A 23,816-nucleotide genomic window follows, 5' to 3' on the forward strand; every position below is an offset into this window, starting at 1 on the left:
CGCAACCCCTCCCCCCCTACACCCCTCCTCTTGCCAGCCCAGATTAGAAGATGAATATGGGAGAGCTGAAGGAGCTTCTCAGACACTGCCTGAACAAGAGGAGGAGGACTGCCCTGTGGACCCTTAGACTGCACCGCAGAGGGCTGGCACTCAAAAGAACTGCACCTGCTGCACTCATAAAGACTGCCCTGCTGGACCCTTGGACTGCACCACAGTGGGCTAGCACTCAAAAAGAACTGCACCTGCTGCACTCCCAAGACTGCCCTGCTGGACCCTTGGACTGCACCACGGAGGACCTGCACTCAAAAGAACTGCACCTGCTGCACTCAAGGACTGCCCTGCTGGACCCTTGGACTGCACCACAGAGGGCTGGCACTCAAAAGAACTGCACCTGCTGCACTCCCAAGACTGCCCTGCTGGACTCTGGACTGCACCACGGAGGACCTGCACTCAAAAGAACTGCACCTGCTGCACTCAAGGACTGCCCTGCTGGACCCTTGGACTGCACCACGGAGGACCTGCACTCAAAAGAACTGCACCTGCTGCACTCAAGGACTGCCCTGCTGGACCCTGGACTGCACCACAGAGGACCTGCACTCAAAAGAACTGCACCTGCTGCACTCCCAAGACTGCCCTGCTGGACCCTGGACTGCACCTCAGAGGGCTCGCACTCAAAAGAACTGCACCTGCTGCACTCATAAAGACTGCCCTGCTGGACCCTTGGACTGCACCACAGAGGGCTTGCACTCAATAGAACTGCACCTGCTGCACTCATAAAGACTGCCCTGCTGGACCCTTGGACTGCACCACAGAGGGCTAGCACTCAAAAGAACTGCACCTGCTGCACTCTCAAGACTCCACAGAGAAAGGACTGTGTTTGACTCAAAGGAAAAGGAATGGACTCCTTGGTCAGCAGCAGGTACAACGAAGCTGGAAGGAGTCACCTGTACACCCAAAAGAGGATCACCCCAGCTGACCATTTGCAGCTGACTTTTCTTCTACTGTGCAGGTGCATTGTGGGAGATTGAGTCCTAGCCCTAAGAAGGAATCCAGAATCTCTGAACCCTTGGCTAGTGCTACTGGACACTTCTCTCCCCAATGGAACCAAAAGGAACAATATCAAAGTTTGGAAACTTTCTACATAGTTTTGCTGAAAGGCTACTGGAGGAGACCATCTCGGCCCCGAAGGTCAAGCCGCTGTCGTCATTGGCCTGACTATGCTGCGTTGTCCCACGGAAAGCTCTGGAGCTCGTTGAGGACAAAGACTTCCAGAGGCTCGCCGAGGGATCGCACTGCAGCAGCCTATTGTTGGGTTTCCCTTGATGGTCACGCTAGCTCACATCCTGCCTTCCTTTGTGGAGCACACTTATCGTTTTATTTGTTGCTTTGGTTTTCCTCTCAGTTCTTACTTCTTATGCGTCCTTTTTGCTCTTCTCTGTGGTGATGTTTGTGCTTAGCTCTTTCCCCTGGAGGTTCTTCCAGTCTGATCCTTCCTTCTGAACCAAGAAGGGCGACTTCTTCTCCTGGATGGTATGATAAATTGATTGTTACCCCATGTTCTTTAAAATACAAGGCTTGGTTGTTGTCCGTTGTGTCCTTAGTACCTTCGAGACCGCGTGTCCTTCTTCCTCAAAAGTCTGTTAACCACACACTCACTTTGCTTGTTTTGTTCCCTTGTTTTCCCTATTACCTTTTGGGTTGTTTCTGATTCTTCCCGGCTGCCCTTTAGGGGGTTAATGAGGCAACATATCTTGCAGACGATTCTGGTTTTGTTTATTCCTGTGGTGAATTCTGACAACAGTTAAAATGTAGATTAAATATATTTTATTCTCTGGCTTCCTTGAGTATAGTATTAGTAATTATTTTATCCAGCGAAGAAGCAAATTAAACAGTTGAAGCCATAGTTTAAACTTTAAACTAATGTGTTCTTTGGACTCTGACAAACCAGTAAATGTTTTTTATTCGTTATAATTTGTGTTCACATGTCATGTTGAATCCAATGTTGAAAGTTCTACTTTGATCAATGAACATTATAAAGTTGGAAATTGCAAATGGATACGCACTGTGTGTCCTGTGTTAAGCAACCTGTATTCACATGTTTTGTAATAATATCCTTGAGTTGTTTTTGTGTGACAGGGAATGAAATTACTTCATTTCGAATAAAAGATGAGGAAGAAATTAACTGCTTTGACATTAGCAGCAAAAGTGTCTGCAATCCCTCAGGTGAGTGAAAGGAACTTACATACTTGGAATTGGAAAACACATATATATATATATATATTTATATCAATCAATCATAGCATTTGTAAAGCGCATTACCTACCTGTGTGGGTCTCAAGGCGATTGGGGGCGGGGGGGGTAAGCTGCTACTGTTCGAAGAGCCAGGACTTGAGGAGTCTTCTGAAGGTCCGATGGTCTTTGGTCTGCCGCAGGAGGATGGGGAGGGTGTTCCATGTTTTGGTGGCGAGGTGGGAGAATGATCTGCCACCGGCGGTCACTCTTCGGAAGCGGGGGACGGTGGCGAGAGCGGTCTGCGGAGCTGGTGGGTGGGGGTGTAGAGTCTGAGTCGGCTGTTGAGGTACGCTGGCCTGGTGTTGTGGAGTGCCTTGTGTGCAATATATATATATATTGGTGAGACCACACTCCACACACAAGGGGCAGTACACGTGTTCTGCCCTTTCCTTCAAATATAGACAAGTTACCATAGTCTTTTCTGCTTTTAGTATTTTATTGAAGCTTTATGTAGCACTTATCCCCCTATGTGGGGCCCTGAATTGCTTGCCTATCTGACTAGCACGCTACACATGTATGGTGTGTGGTTGGAAGGATGTTGTCTTAGTTTTGATCCTATGTGGGAAGTGTTTACATGTCTTGGGTGATGGCCACTGAGGTGCAGTTATCGTGTTATGGGACGTAGCACGTAGCGGTATGTTGGATGAAGAAGCGTAAGAGACAGATGCGTGGTTTTCAGCACACTGGTGGTTTTGAACATCTCTGCTGGTCTTCTATGGTCTTTCTTATGATTTTGTCTGCGTAGCTGGTTATTGCATTAAGTTGTCCAGTCTGCGATTGTGTGAATAGTGGTGGTGCTGAACTCTCCTAATTTGAGAGATGTAAAGCGGTGAGATGTATTAATATTTGGGACCTGCAGTGAATGAACTGTATTAAAGTCCTCCAAATTGTCTCGTCATCTGAGACAGATATCTTCAGTTATTCCATGCCTGTTCATTTGAGAAGCTTGTGTTGTTTTGGGCTGCACAGTGTTGGTGATGGACGACCCTTGTTGCGGATATGTATTATATGAATCTAATAGTTATAAGTTACAATCTGTTGCTGACCGCTGCATATTGTGGTTTTTGTGTTATTGTGGGCCATACTGGGCCATTGTGGTTTAATTTGTCTGCAGTTCTTAGGTCGTAAGGTGAGGATTGCGCTTAAGGGTGTGACTGTTTACTGGGCTCTCTTGCTGGGGTGTGGATGGTGCAGTTATCCAGGAAATAGTCACGCTTTCCACTGTCTTCGGAAGTGTATGTGGTCCTGGGTGCTTTTAATGCACGCTGGTAGTGAGTTCCAGAACTTGGTGGCTTGTACTAAGAAAGCAGTGCGTCCTACGGGTTTCTTGTGGTAAGGTGGTTTGATGGTAAGTGGTGGTATGTTTTGTATTTGCAGATTAACCTGGTGTACATATGAAGGTGCCCCCTGTTTGAGAATCTTTTTTTCATACAAAACACAACCAATGGTGCAGAATCTACCATAGAGTATCTGTGTATTCCAAATGTGGGCTCAGCTCTTTGCTAAGTGTAAATAAAAACATAAATAAAAACTGGACATTATACTTATTGGACCCTGTTGACTTTAATCCGTGATGCAGATCAAATGTAAGCTGATTTGCTACACTTGCTGATTCTTGCAGTAAACACGTGTACAATTTGTTTTCTGTCTATGCTTTGATCGTGTTATGTGATTTGTAAAACTGACGGTGCTCTTAGCACTTTAGCCAACATCTTGCGCCATTTGTAACCACTGTCTGCATGTTCTACTTTAATCTAGAAACACCATGCTCTTGGACATTAGAAATTGATTTATTAAGGCTCCCAATGCTCTGTTTTTAAATATTTTTATAGGCAAATATGGACAGAAACCATCTATTTTCCAGCCTGTGTTTATTTATAAATATGGATACAAACGTCAGTCAGGACTGCCATGCCAACAGCTAGGCGGACTGACAGGCACTGGAGTTAAAAAAGAGAGAAGCTTTCCTAATGAGCTTTAAACAGGTGTAGATGTGTCCAAGGTTGATACGAGAATGTGTGTGTTTTTCATGTAAGTGTATTGATTTCTCATCGATGGGTAGTCATAAATTTGAAACCTGTCAGGCATTCAAGAATGTGTATGTTTTATTGGTTAAATAAATATGGAAATATACTAGTTGATACAAAATGTCAAAGAATAAACACCATCAAATGTGAGCTTTATCTCGAACGCACCTTGTCGTGTTTATTAGCATACATATTGTAAGTATATAATTAGATTGTTTTTGTATGACAGGACATAACATTAGTGCACTCCGTGTAAAAGAGGAGGAAGAGACTGATAGCAGGGACACTGTCCGCAGACCCTCAGGTGAGTGAAGTGAATGGGGCGTGGCTGTTTAGAATCGGAATATGTACATAATGGTGAGACCCAGCTCCAAGTACCTCAGCTTTTTCTGCTCCTGAGGTTCGAGACTCTCAGTGACTGGAGCGTGAGAGTCGCCCCTGACAGGATGCTCTGTTTTCGTAACTATGGGGCTCTAACTTAATATGTGCTTTAACAGGACATAACGAGCCGGACGCCCCCACCCCCCCTCCTCCTCCAAGCGCTGAGCCCATTTTTAGGTCTTTCCTAGGCAGCGCATGTGCTGTCTCTTCGAGACATGCTGTATCTAGAACATGGGCTTGAAGCACCTCCTATGTTTTCTGTTGGCTCCTGTTACTGCCCGTTTGTAAATGGCTGCTTCTGATTGGTTAGTATGGTTAATTCATCCCACCTTTTGCTGTTTCTGGCCCTCCCGGCAGACTGCCTCTGTTACATGTGTTCGTCCTTTTCTTTTAATTTATGTTAGTTTTTGATACTATTTTCTTTTTTGTTTGCCTCAAGAGCTCCCTCCCGCCTGGGCAGCAGAGAGCGCGCAAAGTAGGCTGTCGGGGAGCGTGGGACAGCTTTGCTAGCAAACACCGCTTAATCCGATAAGTAAATCCAAATTCACTTTTCACGTCTGCCGTTCTCATCCAGCCGATGCCCACCGTGCTTCATCTTTTATCCTGGTGGCCTCGCTTTTTTTTTTATTCACACCCTCTCTTGCCACTCTGGGACCAAGGACCGGAGAAAGTTCTGCGTGTTACTGAGGTCAGACAAATGCCCACAAAGACGTATTACAGCTTAACATGTGGACTGCTTTAAGTAAGAGACGTTTGTTTGTTGTCTTAGACCGTTTGCGGGTCGAACAGGGCTGACAAGTCAAGTTGGCGTCCAAACCCTCTTAATGTGAGAGCTGCACCCTAGAAGCTTGAGCTGTTTGCGACGATGGATGCTGTGGTCGATACTGGCAGTACTGCGTACTGGCACTCTGCCAGAACCCTCCCCCGTAAAGCAGACTGTTCTTCCACTGAGATGTAAGAACCTTCTTTACTCAAGTCCGTGCCCCTCTTTACTCTATGACCCCCTTTTCCTAGTCCTGGTCCTGGGTGTGCCCTAAGTCCTAAAACCAGATATTGAGCACTCTGCACAGCTTGACGACCACCTGTGATGCTTTACACATGTTTCCCATCAAAACACAAAATGTTCTGCATTCCATTTAACACGCCCCACCTTCCCTCGCCAAACCCAAACTTATCGCCAAAAAGTCGGCCTACTGGGAATCCCAAACTAAAACCAAACTGACAGAACAGAAAATAGAGACACTGTGGGCATCCCCATCTAAGAATATGATATCACCGGTACTAGCACAGACCAAATTGTGGCTACTCCACCAAGCTCACTGGAAACCAGCACGCCTAGCCTCTATAGGTCTAAATGACAGCGACATCTGCTGGAACTGCGGAATGGAGAGAGGAGACCTAGAACACCTCATCTTTAGCTGTACAAAAGTCAAAAAGTTCTGGACACAGGTCCTGGACTTCACAAACAGAACGTTGGGCTGCAGCCTTAGACATACATTCGCCACAATCATTACAGCACATATAACACCAGACATCTCCACTCAAGAGGATAGGAATCTTCTTGACTTCCTCCTCACGTCAGCGGCAAAGATAGTACTCATGAACTGGAAGAACACCAGCAAGGCCAAATTCAAAGGATGGCTAAACTGGATGATCTTCCTCAGAGGGGCAGACTATACCACGCTCAGGAACACTCCTGGAAGACACCCCCACAAGACACCCCCACAGAGAGATGTGGGTTAAACTAGACAAATTCATAGACTCCTTCAAACCACCATAGACAAACAGAGCTAAAGCACTAGAATGGTCATGTTTTTCTGTCAAAAAACATCAACCACCTCCATTGTTGTATGTTTTATGTTCCAACTAGACACCAGCCAATGGGGACAATATCTGTTACATGTTACGTGTTTTCGAGTCCGTTGTGGCAAATAAAACCTGACAGTCAAACTCATCATTGACCCAACGGGCGGACCATCCACGAACATCAAGGGCATATGTCTGTTATTAAATGTAAACTGTAAATACCAATAAAAAGATTTTTTTTTTAAAAAGAAGAAGAGGAGGACGTTCAATTGACGGGCTTAATACGAAGAGGAAGGCAAGCAGGCCAGGATTGTTTGGGACAATAAGTGCAACCATCTGAAGATTGGAATGGGAGGTAAGTAAATATAAGTCATTAATATGGTACATGGGTATCTTGAGCCCTTGAATGTTCATTACTTGTAGCTGCTATTGCGCTGTTGGCACAGTCTGATTTTACTATTGTTTTAGCATAATCTGCTCCCTCACTGTTTTTAACAATTATTTTAAAAGTGTAAAGGATTTCAGTGAACTTCCGCCGACCCGTGGTGCCGCCTGTTAGAGCGAGCCCGCCTATTCGGTGTCAGCATCCTAGTTGTTTTCGCCACGTACGCCATAAAAACACGCTGGCCCGGCCACACAGCAGGCGCGCCGCAGGCAAGCCCGTCGCCGCCCGGAGCGGTCCCAGCGCCAGGACCCCTGGCTAATTCGCTGCTCGTAGGTATACATGTCAGCAACTCCTTGCACTTAGGAGAGGTGAGTGCCACGCTCCTAATAATTGGGAGGAGGGACAGAAGTCAAACGAGTATGAATGCCCTGGATGTGATTTCTGTTTCATTCTAGAAACCAGGACCGTGGGTGCAGACCATAATACACGGTGTATGGGGAACAAGGCTTACCCAGGACGAACGGAAATCCAGGATCCTAGAAAATCTCCCTTGCATAACGCTGGTGTAAATTGTGGTTAGTCAGTTAGGGCTGTTAAACCTGGGCAAAAACAAACCTGGAAATGTATGTTAAATACACAATCCCTTGTAAAACATAAGTTCCAACTAGAATGTCTCCTACAGTTAGATAAGCCGGATATCGTTTTTTTGACGTAGACTTGGGCAGATGAAAGCTCAGACCCTGACTGGAATTTGGTCCTTCCACCTGGCTATGCAGTGGCTAAACAGGACAGGACTCTGGGTTGGGGGGGTATAGCCCTGATCTATCGAGATCACCTCAAGCTGCGTTTCGAGGCCACTATGCTGCTTCCTGCAGAGGCGTTGCATTTCTCCTTTAAACTTAACAACTGCTCTACGTTTCAAGGCCTACTTGTGTACCGACCCTCTGGGCCTAGAGCGGCTCTTTCGCAAGCCCTTCCGAATTTTCTAGAATTATGTCTGGACTCTGACTCACTTACTATTCTAGGCAAATTTAATTATCACCCTGAGTTATGCAGTAACCAAGATAGAGCTAGACTTTTGGATAAGCTAGCAGCTTATGGTCTCACCCAATAAGTGTCAGAACCCACGCATTCTGCGGGTCACACGTTGGATGGAATCTTTGCTAACGATCCAGATATAACTATGACCAGGGCCCTACCTCTACCCTGGACTGATCACAGGGCCATTCACTTTGAGTTAAAAAAAAATCAAGTCTAGTCGATCAATTCCCATTCGTGCTACCAGGGTGAGGCCCCGGCATTGGAATAAGATACGAGGGAGAGAATTAGAACATGCTTTGAATTCCTGTCCGCCCATCCTGGTCAGGGACAATGATGTAGCAGCTGATCAGCTCGATAACTGGATTCAGGCAGCCGTAAACGGCATTGCTCCCGAAGTAAATATCACAGTTAAGAGTCTGCACCTTGGTATGGTCCTGAACTTAAACATGAAAAGATGAATTGTAGAAGAAGTGAACGGGCCTGGAGGTCCGACTATAGTAAGGAGCATAAGGCAGCATACAACTTAAATCTTAAAAAATACGAAAGGACCATTATTGAAGCCAAACCGGCACATTTTAAAATCGCGGATGCTAGATATTCCTCTACGGACCTTTTTAAAACCGTCCATACACTAGTTAAACCGCAGTATGCAGATCAGTTCAGACCAGATCAAGCTTTTTGTAATAAATTGGCCACCTTCTATCAAAGCAAAGTGCAAATGATCTATAATGATCTTCTGAACACGGCTACTGCTTGTCAGGATCCCCACAAGGCTTACCTCTGCTTGTGAAGAGATTCCGCAGAGACGACAAGAGCTACCGCCCCTGTACCCACCTGACCCCATATGGAATGAAGCACCCGGCAGGGATGAGGTGAACCCAGGGATAGGAGCAAAAGGATTTGGGATGGGAGGCTGCTGTTGGATGGGCACTAGAAGAAGACAAGAGAGACCCATTAGAAAGAGAACCCAGACCCCTCCTTCTTCCTATGTACAGCTCTAAACACTCCTTAATGAGAGCCAACTGAAAAGGAACTCACCAAGGCATTCGAACAACTTGCAGAAAATAAAAGTATAGGCGCTCCTGTGCGGAATGAAGGGAAGCGCTCCTGCGCTTGATTACGAAAGCAAATGTTGTGTGCCAGAGTACTGCTGTAGGCTCTTTAATCCTGCACCTGCGCAGCAATGTCATGCACATCAAACACGCCCTTGCGTGCTTTCCCTGTGTCCCAAATGTAAGCGCTCCGGCGCAAGTAAGAGAAAGACTTGAAAACAACTAAACGTTTGTTACACTCCTGCATGTTTTACAATTCCAAAACAAAAGTGCCCCAATAACAAAGCGCAACAGCGCGAAACAGCGGAACTTAAAATAATAGCGCTCCTGCGCGTGCTCTCATTCCCAATGTACACAGTGCACCAGCGCGGAACGTGGCAAGCCTAGAAACGCTTCAGAGCGTAAGAACACCCCCTAGACGGCAACGAGCAGGATACCTGAACGCGAGAATACCCCCTAGACGGCTACGAGCAGGATACCTGAACGCGCATCAGCATAGGGATCCGGAACGAGTGTTTCCATGGAAGCGGAAACCAAAGGCAGGCGATAAGAGATAGGCGTCCACCATATCTCGGCAGGAAACGTAATCCGGCAAGAATCCGAAGCAGTGACCCGGCGGGATTACGCAGAGTTTATGCGTGTCTCCCGGAAGTGCTCTGCTGCAGTGGCAGGAAAGGCGAACAACTAGACCGGTCTGAGGGCACAAAACCGGAAGTGAGGATTTTTAGCTGCCGATCGTGTTTAGAGGTGTCAACGGAGCGGCAAAGCGCCGCGTAGATGACACTGCTGTGACGGGTAGCAATACTGCTGTGACGGGTAGCAATACTCCAGTCATGGAAGCCAGGCCAGTACATTGTAGGCTGTCACGTTTTAGGTCACTCTCCCAGGAGGAGGTTAACAAGCTCCTACTATCAACAAAGTCAGGCTCCCCTAATGACCCTTGCCCCGGCCATATTTCAACTCGTATCTAAGACTATTTGTGCTCACCTTACCCCCCTTCTAAACTAGGTCTTAGAAACCAGCTTATATCCTAGTGCCTGGAAAAAAGCCTGTATCAGGCCAATAATAAAAAAAATAGCTCTTGCCCCTTGGAGACCAAAAATTACCGACCAATTTCTAGGCTGCCAATGACAGCAAAGATCTTGGAAAAAGCAATGAACAAGGAGCTAATACAATACCTTGAAGAAAATAATTTGCTACACCCGACACAGCATGATTTTAGGCCCGACATTCTACTGAGACAGCACTGATATTAGCCACGTAGGAGATCCGGAAGATAGTTGATGGGGGAGCAGGAGGGGGGTGGTCAGAGCGGTCCTCATCCTTTTAGACCTAGCGGCAGCATTTGATACCGTGAACCACACGGTATTAGTGTAGCGGCTGAGGGACGTGGGAATAGAGGATACCGCTCTGACCCTCCTCTCCTCCTTCCTAGAAGACAAGCAGCAGAATATTCACTGGGGGAGTCTACAGTCTGAGCCCTCCCACCTCCCCTGCGGAGTCCCACAGGGATCTGCCTTGTCTCCGACTCTTTTTAACGTATATGGATCCCCGTTGGCTGACATCACCAGGAAACATGGCTTTTCCTTAATCACGTATGCCGATGACTCCCAGCTCATGATATCGGTATCTAAGCAACCAGAGATTGTGGCCAGCAGCTCCCACACATGCCTGAAAGATTTCATGAGCTGAATGAGCCAACATTTTCTGAAAATAAATACTGACAAGACTGTCTTGGAGTTTGGCAAGGCACCTTCTCTATGGAATAACACCTGGTGGCCAACAGAGGCGGGTGATTGCCCGCGCCCTGTTACCAAAGTTAGGAATTTGGGCGTGATCCTCGATGATCAACTCAATTTCTCGGCCCAAGTCAACCATCTGACCTCCTCTTGCTTTTTCCTTCTGAAAAATGTAAGGAAAAATGTTCCACTCATTTCACATGAACTCCAAAGACCGTTCATTTTCACAGGCTTTTTGTTGGCACAGTTATTCAAAATAATAGGATTCTGAGATATTTCTACAAATACCAGACATTATAGACAATTTAACACTACGAAGTGCTGTGTGCCACTTGTTTCCTATAGAGTGGAGATCTTATTGTTGAATCGGTGAGTCTTTATTCGGCTTTAAATAAGTGTATTTAGTCTGTCCTCTCATGTTTGGTTCTGTTCATATAATGGTCATGTTCACAGACATTCTGCTGGCGCCCCGTTATTAATTACAGTGGGCATTTTGAACATTACCACCCATCTCCATGAAGTGGCTTATGTCTGCTACGGTAAATTATTAGCCAGCAGCTCGCTTATGCAGGGCCACTCTTTTTGTTTGTTAACATGCCGAATGCACTTGGCAAAACATGGGCTTGGTCCCTTTTCTGCTGATTGTCTCTTTCATCAGTAATCTGTTTTATGGTTGTACTACTTGCTCGTTACCAGTGTGTAAGAGCTTAATTTAGCTCAATTTGTTTCCATCGCCTCAAGGCCCTCTTACAACCACTAGGATGGCCACTAGTGTTCGCTTCCAGCCCGATAGAGGGTCTGTCACTATTTATCTTTTTTACTCATTGAGGCACTGAAGGTTTTAGGGCGCATGGCACACTTGGATGTTTGCATGTCTCTTTGTGGTAACTCTGCCTGTCTTGGATTCTTGTTCTTTGCTCACTGGTTTATTTTCATCACTAAGCACTCACTTGGTGTCTTTTTAACACGGTCGGCTAACAGACACAAACCCTGTACATTATTACTTTTCATCCTGTAATATATTGTAGTAGGGCATATTTTCATTGTTATATATATTTCGCAGGTACCCCCATATTTTTAACCATGGCTTTCCTGAAGAAGGTGCTGCTGTGTGAAACTTATGCTCCAAAATGTTACAACAAAGGAGAATATAGCAAACAAACACACTCAGACACTTTAAACATGCCTATTTGAAAGTGGAATACTCTTCTAAAACACGTCCATTGATTTAAGGCTGAAAGGGAATGAATATGAGTAAAATAAAGTGCCGCAATAATGCTGTAAAATTCACATTTTTATGCCGCAAAATGTGCAAATCTATGCCACAATATCCTGAGGGGGGGGGGTCTGGTCAGTGCGTGTCTCTAAGTAGGTCTGTGAGTGGGTGTGAGTTTCTTAGTAGGTCTGTGAGTGGGTGTATGAGTGAGTGTGTGTGGGTGTACCTGTCTGAGTCGGTGTGTGAGTGTCTAAATGTGGCTGTGAGTGAGCGGGTGCATGAGTGTGGGTCTGTGAGTGGGTGCATGAGTGAGTCTGTGTGTGGGTGTACCTGTCTGAGTGGGTGCATGAGTGTAAATGTGGCTGTGAGTGAGCGGGTGCATGAGTGTGGGTCTGTGAGTGGGTGCATGAGTGTAAATGTGTCTGTGAGTGGGTGGGTGCATTAGTGTGGGTCTGTGAGTGGGTGTATGAGTGAGTCTGTGTGTGGGTGTACATGTCTGAGTGCCTGTCTGAGTGGGTGCATGAGTGTAAATGTGGCTGTGAGTGAGCGGGTGCATTAGTGTGGGTCTGCGAGTGGGTGTGAGTTTCTTAGTAGGTTTGTGAGTGGGTGTATCAGTGTAAATGTGGCTGTGAGTGAGTGGGTGCATTAGTGTGGGTCTGTGAGTGGGTGTATGAGTGCTTCTGTAAGTGGGTGCATGAGTGAGTCTGTGTGTGGGTGTACCTGTCTGAGTGGGTGTGTGAGTGGGTGCATGAGTGTAAATGTGGCTGTGAGTGAGTGGGTGCATGAGTGTAAATGTGGCTGTGAGTGAGTGGGTGCATGAGTGTAAATGTGGCTGTGAGTGAGCGGGTGCATGATGTGGGTGTGAGTTTCTTAGTAGGTTTGTGAGTGGGTGTATCAGTGTCTGATTGGGTCTGTCAGTGGCTGTGTGAGTGCCTGAGTGGGGGTTTGTGAGTGGGTGTATCAGTGTCTGATTGGGTCTGTCAGAGGCTGTGTGAGTGCCTGAGTGGGGGTTTGTGAGTGGGTGCATTAGTGTGGGTCTGTGAGTGGGTGCATTAGTGTGGCTCTGTCAGTGGGTGCATGAGTGAGTCTGTGTGTGGGTGTACCTGTCTGAGTGGGTGCATGAGTGGGTGCATGAGTGTAAATGTGGCTGTGAGTGAGTGAGTGGGTGCATTAGTGTGGGTCTGTGAGTGGGTGCATGAGTGAGTCTGTGTGTGGGTGTACCTGTCTGAGTGGGTGCATGAGTGTAAATGTGGCTGTGAGTGAGTGGGTGCATGAGTGTGGGTCTGCGAGTGGGTGTGAGTTTCTTAGTAGGTTTGTGAGTGGGTGTATCAGTGTCTGATTGGGTCTGTCAGTGGCTGTGTGAGTGCCTGAGTGGGGTTTGTGAGTAGGTGTATCAGTAGCTGTGTGAGTGACAGGGCCACGACTGAACCACACCTGCCCCTTTATCCAACGAGTCCATAGTTTTGCACAAAATATCTACTCAAATGGAGTACTTTCTTCTGGTTAATTAGTAACTGCTACCTCTGGGAAATATCCAGTGCGTATTCTACACTACATCTGTGTAATGGACAACACGGAAATGTCTCTAGTGACCCTCAATCATATCATTTGTAAAGCGCACTACTCACCCGTGAGGGTCTCAAGGCGCTGGGGTGGGGAACGCTGCTACTGCTCGAAAAGTGCATTTCGGCAGTGTGATTGTTCCTTCTGTGTTTTTATCTAGAAATCTGTGATCACATGAATCCTCCTATAGAGAGGATGAGATGCAGCACAGTAAATCTCAACCAAAGAAGGGTACTTCCTCTTAGCTATATGAAGGGAGTGTGTCTTTGTCTGGGGGAGATGTTCTCATATTCCAAAATTGGCAAGACATGCACTGGGGTGCCTTTTTGTAAGCTGTCCATCATCCTGGCAAAAGGCAGTAAGACCTTTGCATACTACTAAGGTGGGTGGTGGTTAGGTCTGCCCAAGTATTAGAAGGGGAGGCGGGCTACGTGGCACCACTCCCTGGGCCGATTTCAGCCCCGGGGACCCCATCCCCCCGGTGCCCGGCCATAATACAGTGGGGAGTTGGCCTGCGTTGCCCCCTCCCTGATATTGGCCCTGGGGAACCCAACCTCCGGCGGCCTGGCCACAAATCAAAGGAGGACTGGGGCCACGCGGCCTCCTCCCTGGGCCAAATTTGCCCCTTAGGGATGCTACTCCCCCATGGCAAAACTTTCAAATGCTGTGTGCCCTGGAGCCCACCCAGTCAACTACGTTGGGGACAGCGAGGAGTCTGAATGCCCCCACAGTCCCTGCCGGCTCCGCGCCTCCATCGGGAGCTGGCATTGCTCTCACACGCATGGAGCTGCTAAAGATACAGCTCCCTGAATGCAACAGCAATCGTTTCGTCTGACGGCGGGCGGGCAAACAGACAGAAACTCCAATCCCAGCAAGCGGTAGCCTTCTGACATATCCTGCTTGCTGGAGGTGGGGTTAGTGTTTGCTCTGCCTTGGCGGCAGCTGGCAAAGCTCCAGCTAAGTTAGATCTAACAGCTATGTCCCTGGGGTGAGCACCCAGAACATAGGGATGTGCACCTGGGGAGTGTCTGTCCCCAGGGACATTAATTCTCTGTGCACGGGCCGGCCCCAGGGAGGTGGTGGTCCCTGGGTCCGTATATGGCCACGGTAGGGGGGTGGGGAGGGGTTGCATGGCCCCCTCCTGGTATTATATATTTTATGTGGGCCAGGGAGGTGGTGGTCCCCGGGGCTTCTAGGAAGCCCAGGAGGTGGGTCCCTCATGACCCCCCTCCATTATTTGGCATAAAGTCACTGGGAGGGAGTGGTGGTCCCTGGGGCTTCTCCGAAGCCCAGGAGGGGCTCAGCTCGGCTCCCTTCCATTTTTAGAAATAAAACCATGGGGAGATGGTGGTCCCTGCGGCTCCAAACGCTTTAGAAGGGAGGCCCTGGGCGCCTCCTACTTTAAAAAAAAAAAACCTCTGGACATGGCCCACCCGGGTGCTCTTTCTAAAAGAAGCACGGGAGCCTGCACTTTTTTGTTGTTAATTTTTCGCCAGAGTCGCTGATCTGGTTGTTATACTGGCTAAAAATGTTGTTTAAAAAAATGCTTTTTTACCCTGGCAGGGTGCTAGGGGTACCCGAGTCCCAAAATGGCTGTCAACACTTCTTGGTTGAAGTGTTGACAGCCAATCAAATATCACTGCATGGACTGTCGGATCCTCATTGCATCCGCGTCTCTAGATATACAAATTAATTTTTTCTTTAAATTATTAAAAAAACTTCTGAACGGATTTACACCAAAAAACACACTTTCTGGACCAAGACCTAGCTTTCTGGCAAATTTGGTGTAGTTCCGCCTAGCGGTTGGAGCTGCAGTAGTCTCTAAAATCTCTATGGGAATGAATTTGGGAAATGCACTTTTTATTAACCCTTCTTTTCCTCGTCCCCTGCTTGACGGATCGCCCCGAAACTTTCCATGCGCAACAACAATCACCGGCAGACTATTGGGAAAATGTCATGAAAATTAATGAATCCGTGCAAAAGATATAGGCAAGTCAAAAAATGCTTTTCCTATGTAAACATGATTCGAAGTTTACTACCTACTGGCGGCCGCCAGTAGTTAGTTATAGTTAGGATGTAGTTTCCATAGGAAGAGTGTTTTTTTCCATTTGCCTATAACTTTGGCATTGTGTGGCGAATCCTCGTGAAATTTTCAAAACTAGTTCAATGCTCAATTCAGCTCCTGTCTCGAACGTTTTGGGGTGATCCGTGGCAGAGTAGAAGGAGGTCCAAAAAAACGTGTCTTCCCCCTGTTAATTTCCATAGGAAACTTTAGACACAGCTACAGCTCCAACTGATGAACGGATTTACAGCAAATTTTGCAGGTAGGTAGATGTTGGTCCAGGAAAGCGTCTGTTTGAGATATGGAGAACCTATTGGCTACCACCACTTCAAACCAGGAAGTGTTGGCAGTCATCTTAGGACTCTGCTGGAACCGAGTGCCAGAAAGAACATCTAAAAAAAAGAAATGGGGGCAGGGTACAAATACCCTGACCCCTAGGCCTCACGGGGGGATCCGGGGGCACCCCCACACAGGGACCCTGCAGGGCCAAAAATGCGTTTATTTTATAATGAAGAAAAAAAACAAAGCAGGGGCTCCCCGATTCATTAGTAATCGCCCCCAAGTGGGCCAGGTCCCATGCGCAATTTAATACCAAGCATGTGCAATGCAATAGGTCCCGCATTTGTGAAACTTAGAGCTAGTGGCTTTGTAAATGACGTTTTTTATTTTTTATTTTTTTTGTGGAACCATCCTGTAAGAACAATAGTAGGGAACAAAATGGAAGTCCTTTACAACGCCAATAGCTTTAACACACACAATTTTGAGACCTATTGCGTTTGCAATGCAATAGGTTAGCATTTGTGTGTGTTAGAACTATTGGCATTGTAAATGGCATATTTCACTTATGGTTTTTTCTGTTGCAGTTTTTCGTCTACCATACTGTAGAGTTTGCAGCTGAAGTACTGCAGGACTAGATACTCCTTGGACTGCTGCTTGCTGCCGCCTGTTGGAGCCATCACAATAGGGACAATCTGAGGAGAGCTTTAGGGAGAGACAGTGACCAGCTTTGACTTCGATCAGATGCAGGCAATGTGAGGACTGGCGCAGCAAGCGGAAATGGAAGCCAAAGCCTTAAACAGCAGGGACACTCTTCACCCCAGCTGTAGTTGGAGAACACTTTCCCAGCAGTAAGCACTGAATATTTTGCGCAGCTGAAAAAATACAAAAAATAAGCGCAGCCTGCCGCGGTGCTTTAAAAAAATAAAGAGTGCGCTGCACTGCTTTTAAAGAAATATATTAGATTCTCAGATCAAGTTGTGCTAGCCGCGCTGCATCTGCTATTGTTAAAGTTGAAGTGCTGCGCTGCTGAAATTAAAACATAATATTTTGCGTGGCTGAAAAAAATACATAAAATAAAGCGCGGCATGCCGTGTTGCTTTAAAAGAAAGTGTTGTGCCCCACTGCTTATAAATAAAAAGGCGAGCCGCACATAAGAAAAGAAAGGTGCGTCCACCATTATTACAGCTGAAGCAAAAAAACATAAGGCGTTTTACAAAAAAAAAAGCTGTTGCGGGAGAGCGAGTCCGAGAAAGTCATTTAAGAAATAGTGCTGGCAGACTAATTAAAACATCCAGAGTAAGAGCACATGTAACGGGGCTGTCCTCTTGGGAGGTTACAACCAGAGAAAAGGAGGTACTAAGGAAGGACTACTAAGCCTATTGACGAATCAAAAGCCACCTTTTACAAAGGACCGTAACGGGAGCCAATTAAAAAGGTGGGCGAAGCTTAAAGTTCAGACCTGACTACAGCATGTCTCGAAGAGACCGCGCAACCGCTCCATAGGCGAGACCTAAAAAAGGAGGGGGGCGCATGGCCCCCCCCTCCTGGGGCTTATTAATGCCCCGGGACCACCACCTCCCCAGTGCTTCTTTATTAATGAATGCAGGGGCAGGCCCCTGCGGCCTCCCCTGCTTCACCAGCGACCACCACCTCCCTGGGGCTTATTTACTTTTATATGGGGTGCCTCTGGACTGCCACCTCCCTGGGGCTAGTCCTGAAAAAATGCTGGGGAGGGCCGCACGGAACCCTCCCCGCAGCCCCGGGGGCTGCCACCTCCCGGGTCTTTTATTTCAATTAATACAGGGAGCGACATGCCCCTCCTCACACAGCCCCAGGGACGGCCACCGCCATGAGACAAAATTCAAGAAAGGAGGGGTGTCACACAGCCCCCTCCTGGAGCCATAGATGGCCCTGGGGACTGCCACCCCCCAGGTCTGGCTCCTGCTATGTCCTAGGGTGCTTTATTGCTCCTGCCAAGCCACATCAACCGCTTCACTTCCAGCAAGCGAGAGCATTAAAAATGCTCTCGCTTGCTGGAAGCAAAGCAAAATTGCTTTCACATAGAGGGAGCTGCATTTTTAGCAGCTCCCTCTCTGTGAAAGTAATGCCAGCTCCCGCAGGAGCCGGGGAGCCAGCTGGGAACGCGTGGCCTTCAGCCTCCCCCTGCAGTCCCCAACAATTGGGTCATACAAGGGCTCCCAGAAGAGAGGTGGGCCCCTGGCAATGGGGTCCTTGGGGCCTAAATCGGCCCGGGTGTAGGGCCACACGGCCCCTCTCCCCTTATTTGTTTAAAAAATATTTTTAATAATGTCGAACCCCAGGGATGGGTTGCCTGTGGCTGAAATGAATCCGGCCCACCTCCCTTTAATTTAATTAATTTTTTTTTTTTTTTTTTAAGATGCCATGCCCTGGGGGAAGGCCCCCTCCCTCATTTAAAAAAGGCCTAGCCCCGGGGATGGGGTTCCTGGGACTGAAATCAGCCCAGGGACTGGGGGCCAAACGTTCTCCCTCCACTAATGAATTAAGAAAAAGTGCCTCAGGACGCACAACTGGTTGGGGATGAAGTTCCCTTGGATACTGAGGGACCTTTGGGGCCCACAGTCCCTCCTGTTACTTCCAGTAAGTCCCATACATCTGGATTCCTGAGAGCTGGTTGGAAGCCCGCCCCATTCTCCTTCACTCTGCAAATGCAACTAAAAGTTAGAAAACCATAGAAATTCACAGAAAAAACAAAGGTTACAGCTTTGTTAGAGTTAGGAAGTAGGATTTTATTTAAAAATTAGAAATTCACTGAAAAAACAAAGTTTACAAGGACCTTATAGTTAGGGTCAGAGTTCCCTCGTACAAAACCAGAGAAATTCGGCAGTTATAGTTACCCAAGTTAACTATGACTTACCCCCCTGCAATGCAGTTCTTATGACCTCACATATTACATCACTCATGACCTGGTCCGAGACCTCACTCATGACACCTCAAAAGCATGAACTTTAAAACAGGCAGCACTAGGTCTCGCTAAGCCACTGCCAGTTCCACTGGCTGTGCGGCACACAATGGGGAGCAACGGCAATGTAACTACTAAGTAATATGTATCGAGCCAAGAAAGCCCACTTTGCACGGCTCAATAAATCCAGAGTAATGCAAAGCGTTACTTTACCCCAGAGAGACATTCGTGAATTTTGCTGCATTTCCAGGTTTATCATTACAGGTAGACCTGGGAGTCCGCCAAAATGCTACGCTTCCCCAGGTAAGGAGTACAATGAGGAGGAATATTTGTATTTCTCCTAGTTTTTCCTCTGCGTGCTACTTCCCTCAAAACCCATCTATCATAACTTCTAGTGTCTTAAAGCGATCACAAACCTCTAGTTTCAAGCTTTTTTCTAAGCACTAGGCATTAAAACGTGTCAAATGTCTATTGAAGATTTTCAGTGAAGAAAAACGTCCATTTGAGTGGAGGAGCGTCGCCCCACAAAGAAAAGCCCCAAGCCAGAGCTGAAAAATAAAATGGTAAAAAAGTTTATTTAATACCATTTTATTTTTCAGCAACCAACCATCCCGAACTGAGCATCAGGACGGGACGGGCCATTGCTGCTAAGTGGCAGCAAGGAGCTGTGTGCAAAGTTCAAAATGTGCATGTCTCTTTAGCCGGCCAACTTTCGACGGCCAGCCAGACATGCGCATTTTAAACCTCTCTAATCTTAAAACAGCTGGGATGGAGAAAGTAAAAGCCTCCAGTGCTCTTGTGAGTGCTAAAAGAGGCCACTCCCACCAATCCTGCTGCTGTTCTCCTGATGAGAGCAGCGCCAGGATTGGCTTGAGAGTTTGGAGTATGCCTGACCATCGAGGAAGACATTGCACTCGCTGGTAAGTGTCTTTAATAAAAAAATATGTATTTATTTCCCCACCACCCTCGGGACATGTCAGCTGCCACTAACCTGTATCCATTTGTAACTCCTTGGCTATTTCCTCTTAACAACTTGTCAGATTGTCCTGTTCAAGCTCCAAAAGCCCAGCCTTAACCTCGAAAGAGTTCCCAGCACTAGACGAGAAAAAAGCAGCGATGACCGTTTCAATTGACGTTTTCCTTTCTATTGTTATTCATAATTCACTGCCATAATCTTGGTTATGTATTCATTCTCTTTTGAAATCTATTTGCACTTTTGTGGTAAATAAATAAATAATTACCGGTACTATTTTTCTATGCATTAAATAAAACAGATAGCTCAATAAATAAGAGGCAGGATCCGGGGTATCTGAGTTGAACAGGCTTTAATCAGGCACAAGGGACAGGACAGGATCGGAATAGCCTGGCATAGAATGGAATGGCAGCTGCCGGGGCAGGGGAGAGAGGGACAGCTAATGTCATATTAACAGTACATGGTATATATAGTAAAACATTACAATTACATTGCATACAGTAGGCGGAACAAGTGACAAACGAAAGATAAGAACATATGGGCGTGAAAAGAAGGCGTGCACAAGGCGTGCACGAAGACATGTGATGAGAACGTCACAGAAGTGTCACAGAAGTGTCATAAATGGGTGGATACATGGAGGGGGCTACCTGGGCAGCTGGAACCTTTAACCTAGTGGTGCGCGCAAACGGACCATGACGTGTAACTAGGGAGAGCTGGGGGCTCTGACTTCTGTACTAGAAGAGGAGACTAAAGTCTGGGATGTCAGGACGACATGTACCTATAGTATATCTGGTATCTCGTGTTTGGAGAACATGTTGATTGAATCTAAAAGTCATCAGAGCAAAGGCAACTTGACACTAAGGCTGGTGCATGCATATATTCTTCATGTATTGCGTGTACCATGAGTCTTCTATGGATATTAATACAGAAATTCACTTGCATGGAGACAGAAAGACTAGACTATAGCTGAAGATGTTTATGCAGCTCGTTAGCTAGGAATGTGAAGACGGAGAGCTGAACTGATAACTGTGGGCATAACATATTCTTGGCAGGCAGGCAGACAGAGCCAGGCCGGGCACCTCGCTGCTTGGCAGAAAGTAAGCGAAGGGTCAGGGATGCGGGAGGGGCTGCATCGCTCCTCGGAGCAGGTTCAGGAGACTGGAGCTTGAATCTGGTGTCCGGGCCCTTTGAGGCCTAGAAAACGGGGACAACTCGATGAATTAACGTGCACAATGTAAAACGTTGGCAACATAGGCCTAATACTTGTTGCTTTCAGGGGAACTAGATAACTGGCATACTAACGTTGGACACAACTATAATTGCGTCTTTATTCGATCAAAAAGGGAACATATGCATATTAATCATGCACATATAACATAGGATGAGGAGCACGTAGGTACACATGATAAGGCAAAATTCAATTTTCCTCATTCCCTCCTTGTGCCCTACGTTTCCATCAGGAAACATCAATATTCATGATACCATCTATCATTTCATATAGCATCATTTGCTCGTCTCGAATCTTCTTGGAACGGGACTTTGGACTAGGAATACAAGATGTAGCGCACAAGCCGCAAATCGCAGGGCCACATTGTAAACAGAGACAGCAACTGAATATGATCATTACTGCTATACCCAGGAATGACAATACTTTCCATCCCCAGGCAGATATTATACTCCAGAGCCAACCGGACCATGTCCAGGTGCCTGGATTCTGGTGCAACTGATGGGCTATTTTATGAAGTCTGGTTATAGCTGAATAAACAGACGGTGCGTTATTAGGAATGAAAATGCAGCAACTAGATCCGATGACTCTACAAGCTCCGCCCCTATCGGCCAGTATGACGTCAAGGACGAGGCGATTTTGAAGCACGACAAATCTCATAGCAGATTGTTCTTCAGTTAAGTTACCTAGAGCAGAAGTAGTCTCATTCACTACTGCTTCAAGGGTTCTGGTTAACCTACGTATTAACTTACTATTCTGAACAGGACCTATGAAGAAAAAGAAACCTTTATTGAAGTCTGTATACTGTTCTAATGCAGTTTCGGTTTGATCGACAATTGGGGACTCAATCTCCCTTCTATGTCTAACGTGTACTAGATGTGTGTTTCTGTGATAATCGGATGGGGCTAGAAAAACTGGTGGCAGTAGGAAGGCAATGTAACATGTTCCATCCCAATCAAGGGGCAGACGTACATATGCGGTCTGACCACATACAAAATACGAATGACGTGAGGCTTTGAAAGTAGATTTCCCACTGTCACAATACTCGACCACAGTAGTACAATCACTGTGTCCTAGATGTACTGAACCATTCTTTCTGACACATAATTCGCCTTTCACTGGTAGAACTGTAATAGCAGGCAAATCTGGAGTAGTCTCAGACTGAACATTCAAAACCATGAAATTCGAGGAATAATTATCTAGATCATATACTTCATTTTCTAGATCTAATCCTGTTCTATGGGAAAGACCTTCCTTGTCTGGGAAACATGTTCTATTCAGAAGGGACATATCGTTTGAGGATGACGTTAACGTAAACCATGCTCCACACGAACCATTGTGTGAAAAAGGATAGGGAAAAAGTGGCAGAACTCCCTTCGGTGTCTGGAAAGGGGGGAGTCGACCACACACCCAGCAATTAGTGGCATTGCTGGTCTGGTGTGAATAATGTAACATTCGGATAAAAGTATTATTGCGCATGGCAAGACGATAGGATAACTCGTGCGGAGGCAGTTCACTAAAAGTGTGCTCTACTGTAATATTAGAGGAAAAATGTACATGTGAAACAGTAGGAGGAAAATATACATATAAAACATAACTTATGCCTGTAATCATAAAACTCAGAAATAATCAAATTAAAAGAGTAACAACGCATCGGCTTCGGAGAGCTTTGTGATAACGTATTTTCCTAGAGTTTCGACTAACTCTCTCACTATGTGGGTCTATCTCATACATGTCAGGAACCTGTCTAACCGCTTCACCCGAGAGGGACTTAGACAATTAAACTGGCTGACTTACTAGACCTTAATTTTTCTTTATACTCCTGCTGTGGAGTTTTCTCTAACAGAGGAAGCTTAGAGTCAGTATCTGGGCAGTCCTTGAGAACGGGGCAGTCTTTGAAAAAAGTCTTTGGACGGAGTCCATGAAACCGTTTCACGTGACTGGAATGCAGCCACCCTTTTCTTCCTTCAATCTTGACGGCGGTCTTTGTGGTCATCAGGACAAGTTTTGGTTCCTTCCAGCGGGGCTCCAGCGGACTTGAACGATCGAAATTTCGGATCAAAACAAGATCCCCAGGAACGACCTCGTGCGGTTTCACCTGGGTGTTGTCTGGAAAGGCAGCAGCGACCTGTGAACGACAAGAGAGTAGTGCAGACATCAAGGAAGCCAGGTAATCTGTCAGCATATTACTGTCAACATCAGTTATTTTACGTGGCCTAGGTGTACCCCACATGTTTGGGGGACGACCGAAAACTACCTCAAAAGGGGACAGACCTGAACGGGAGTGAGCGACCATTCTCATGTAAAAAAGGGCGACTGGCAGTGCTACCATCCAATCTACGCCTTTCTCTGCGCAAACCTTGGCAATGCGGATTTTTAAAGTCTGATTATGTCTCTCGACGAGACCTGCTGCTTCGGGATGTCGTACACAGTGGAACTTCCACTGGTACCCTAACAGAAGGGATACTTGTTTCATGAGTTCGGATGAGAATGGCTGGCCGTTGTCTGAATACACGACCCTCGGTAATCCATAGCGGGGGAAAAACTCACGAACCAACTGCCTGGCAGTGGTCGCGGCAGTGTAATCTGGAACTGGATATGCTTCTGTCCATCTGGACAAAGCACATACAACTACGAGGACATACTTGAAACCTCGACATCGATCCATCTGGATATAGTCCATCTGGAGGACTTCAAAAGGGTGGTCAGGAGGATGGAATCCACCTTGTTCCACCGGGACACCTTTACCTGGATTGAACTGACAACAGATCATACAGGTACGTACTTTCTGCTTGGCTGCTGCTCGTAAATGCTTGTTAAACCAGAGGTTCTGA

The 23,816-nt window shown here is 46.7% G+C and overlaps 1 protein-coding gene across 3 annotated transcripts in view; it reads left to right on the forward strand.

Annotated features, from left to right (window-relative positions):
- LOC144782515 (uncharacterized) overlaps positions 1 to 23,816 on the forward strand; it is a 116,067-nt gene that overhangs the window by 64,292 nt on the left and 27,959 nt on the right. For all 3 annotated transcript variants that reach the window (XM_078661918.1, XM_078661919.1, XM_078661920.1), the window contains 2 exons: positions 2,137 to 2,223; positions 4,549 to 4,623. In XM_078661918.1, coding sequence (XP_078518044.1) covers positions 2,137 to 2,223; positions 4,549 to 4,623 — 162 coding nt within the window. The remainder of the gene's footprint in view (positions 1 to 2,136; positions 2,224 to 4,548; positions 4,624 to 23,816) is intronic.

Source organism: Lissotriton helveticus, chromosome 9 (assembly GCF_964261635.1).
Source record: "Lissotriton helveticus chromosome 9, aLisHel1.1, whole genome shotgun sequence".
Lineage (NCBI taxonomy): Eukaryota > Metazoa > Chordata > Amphibia > Caudata > Salamandridae > Lissotriton > Lissotriton helveticus.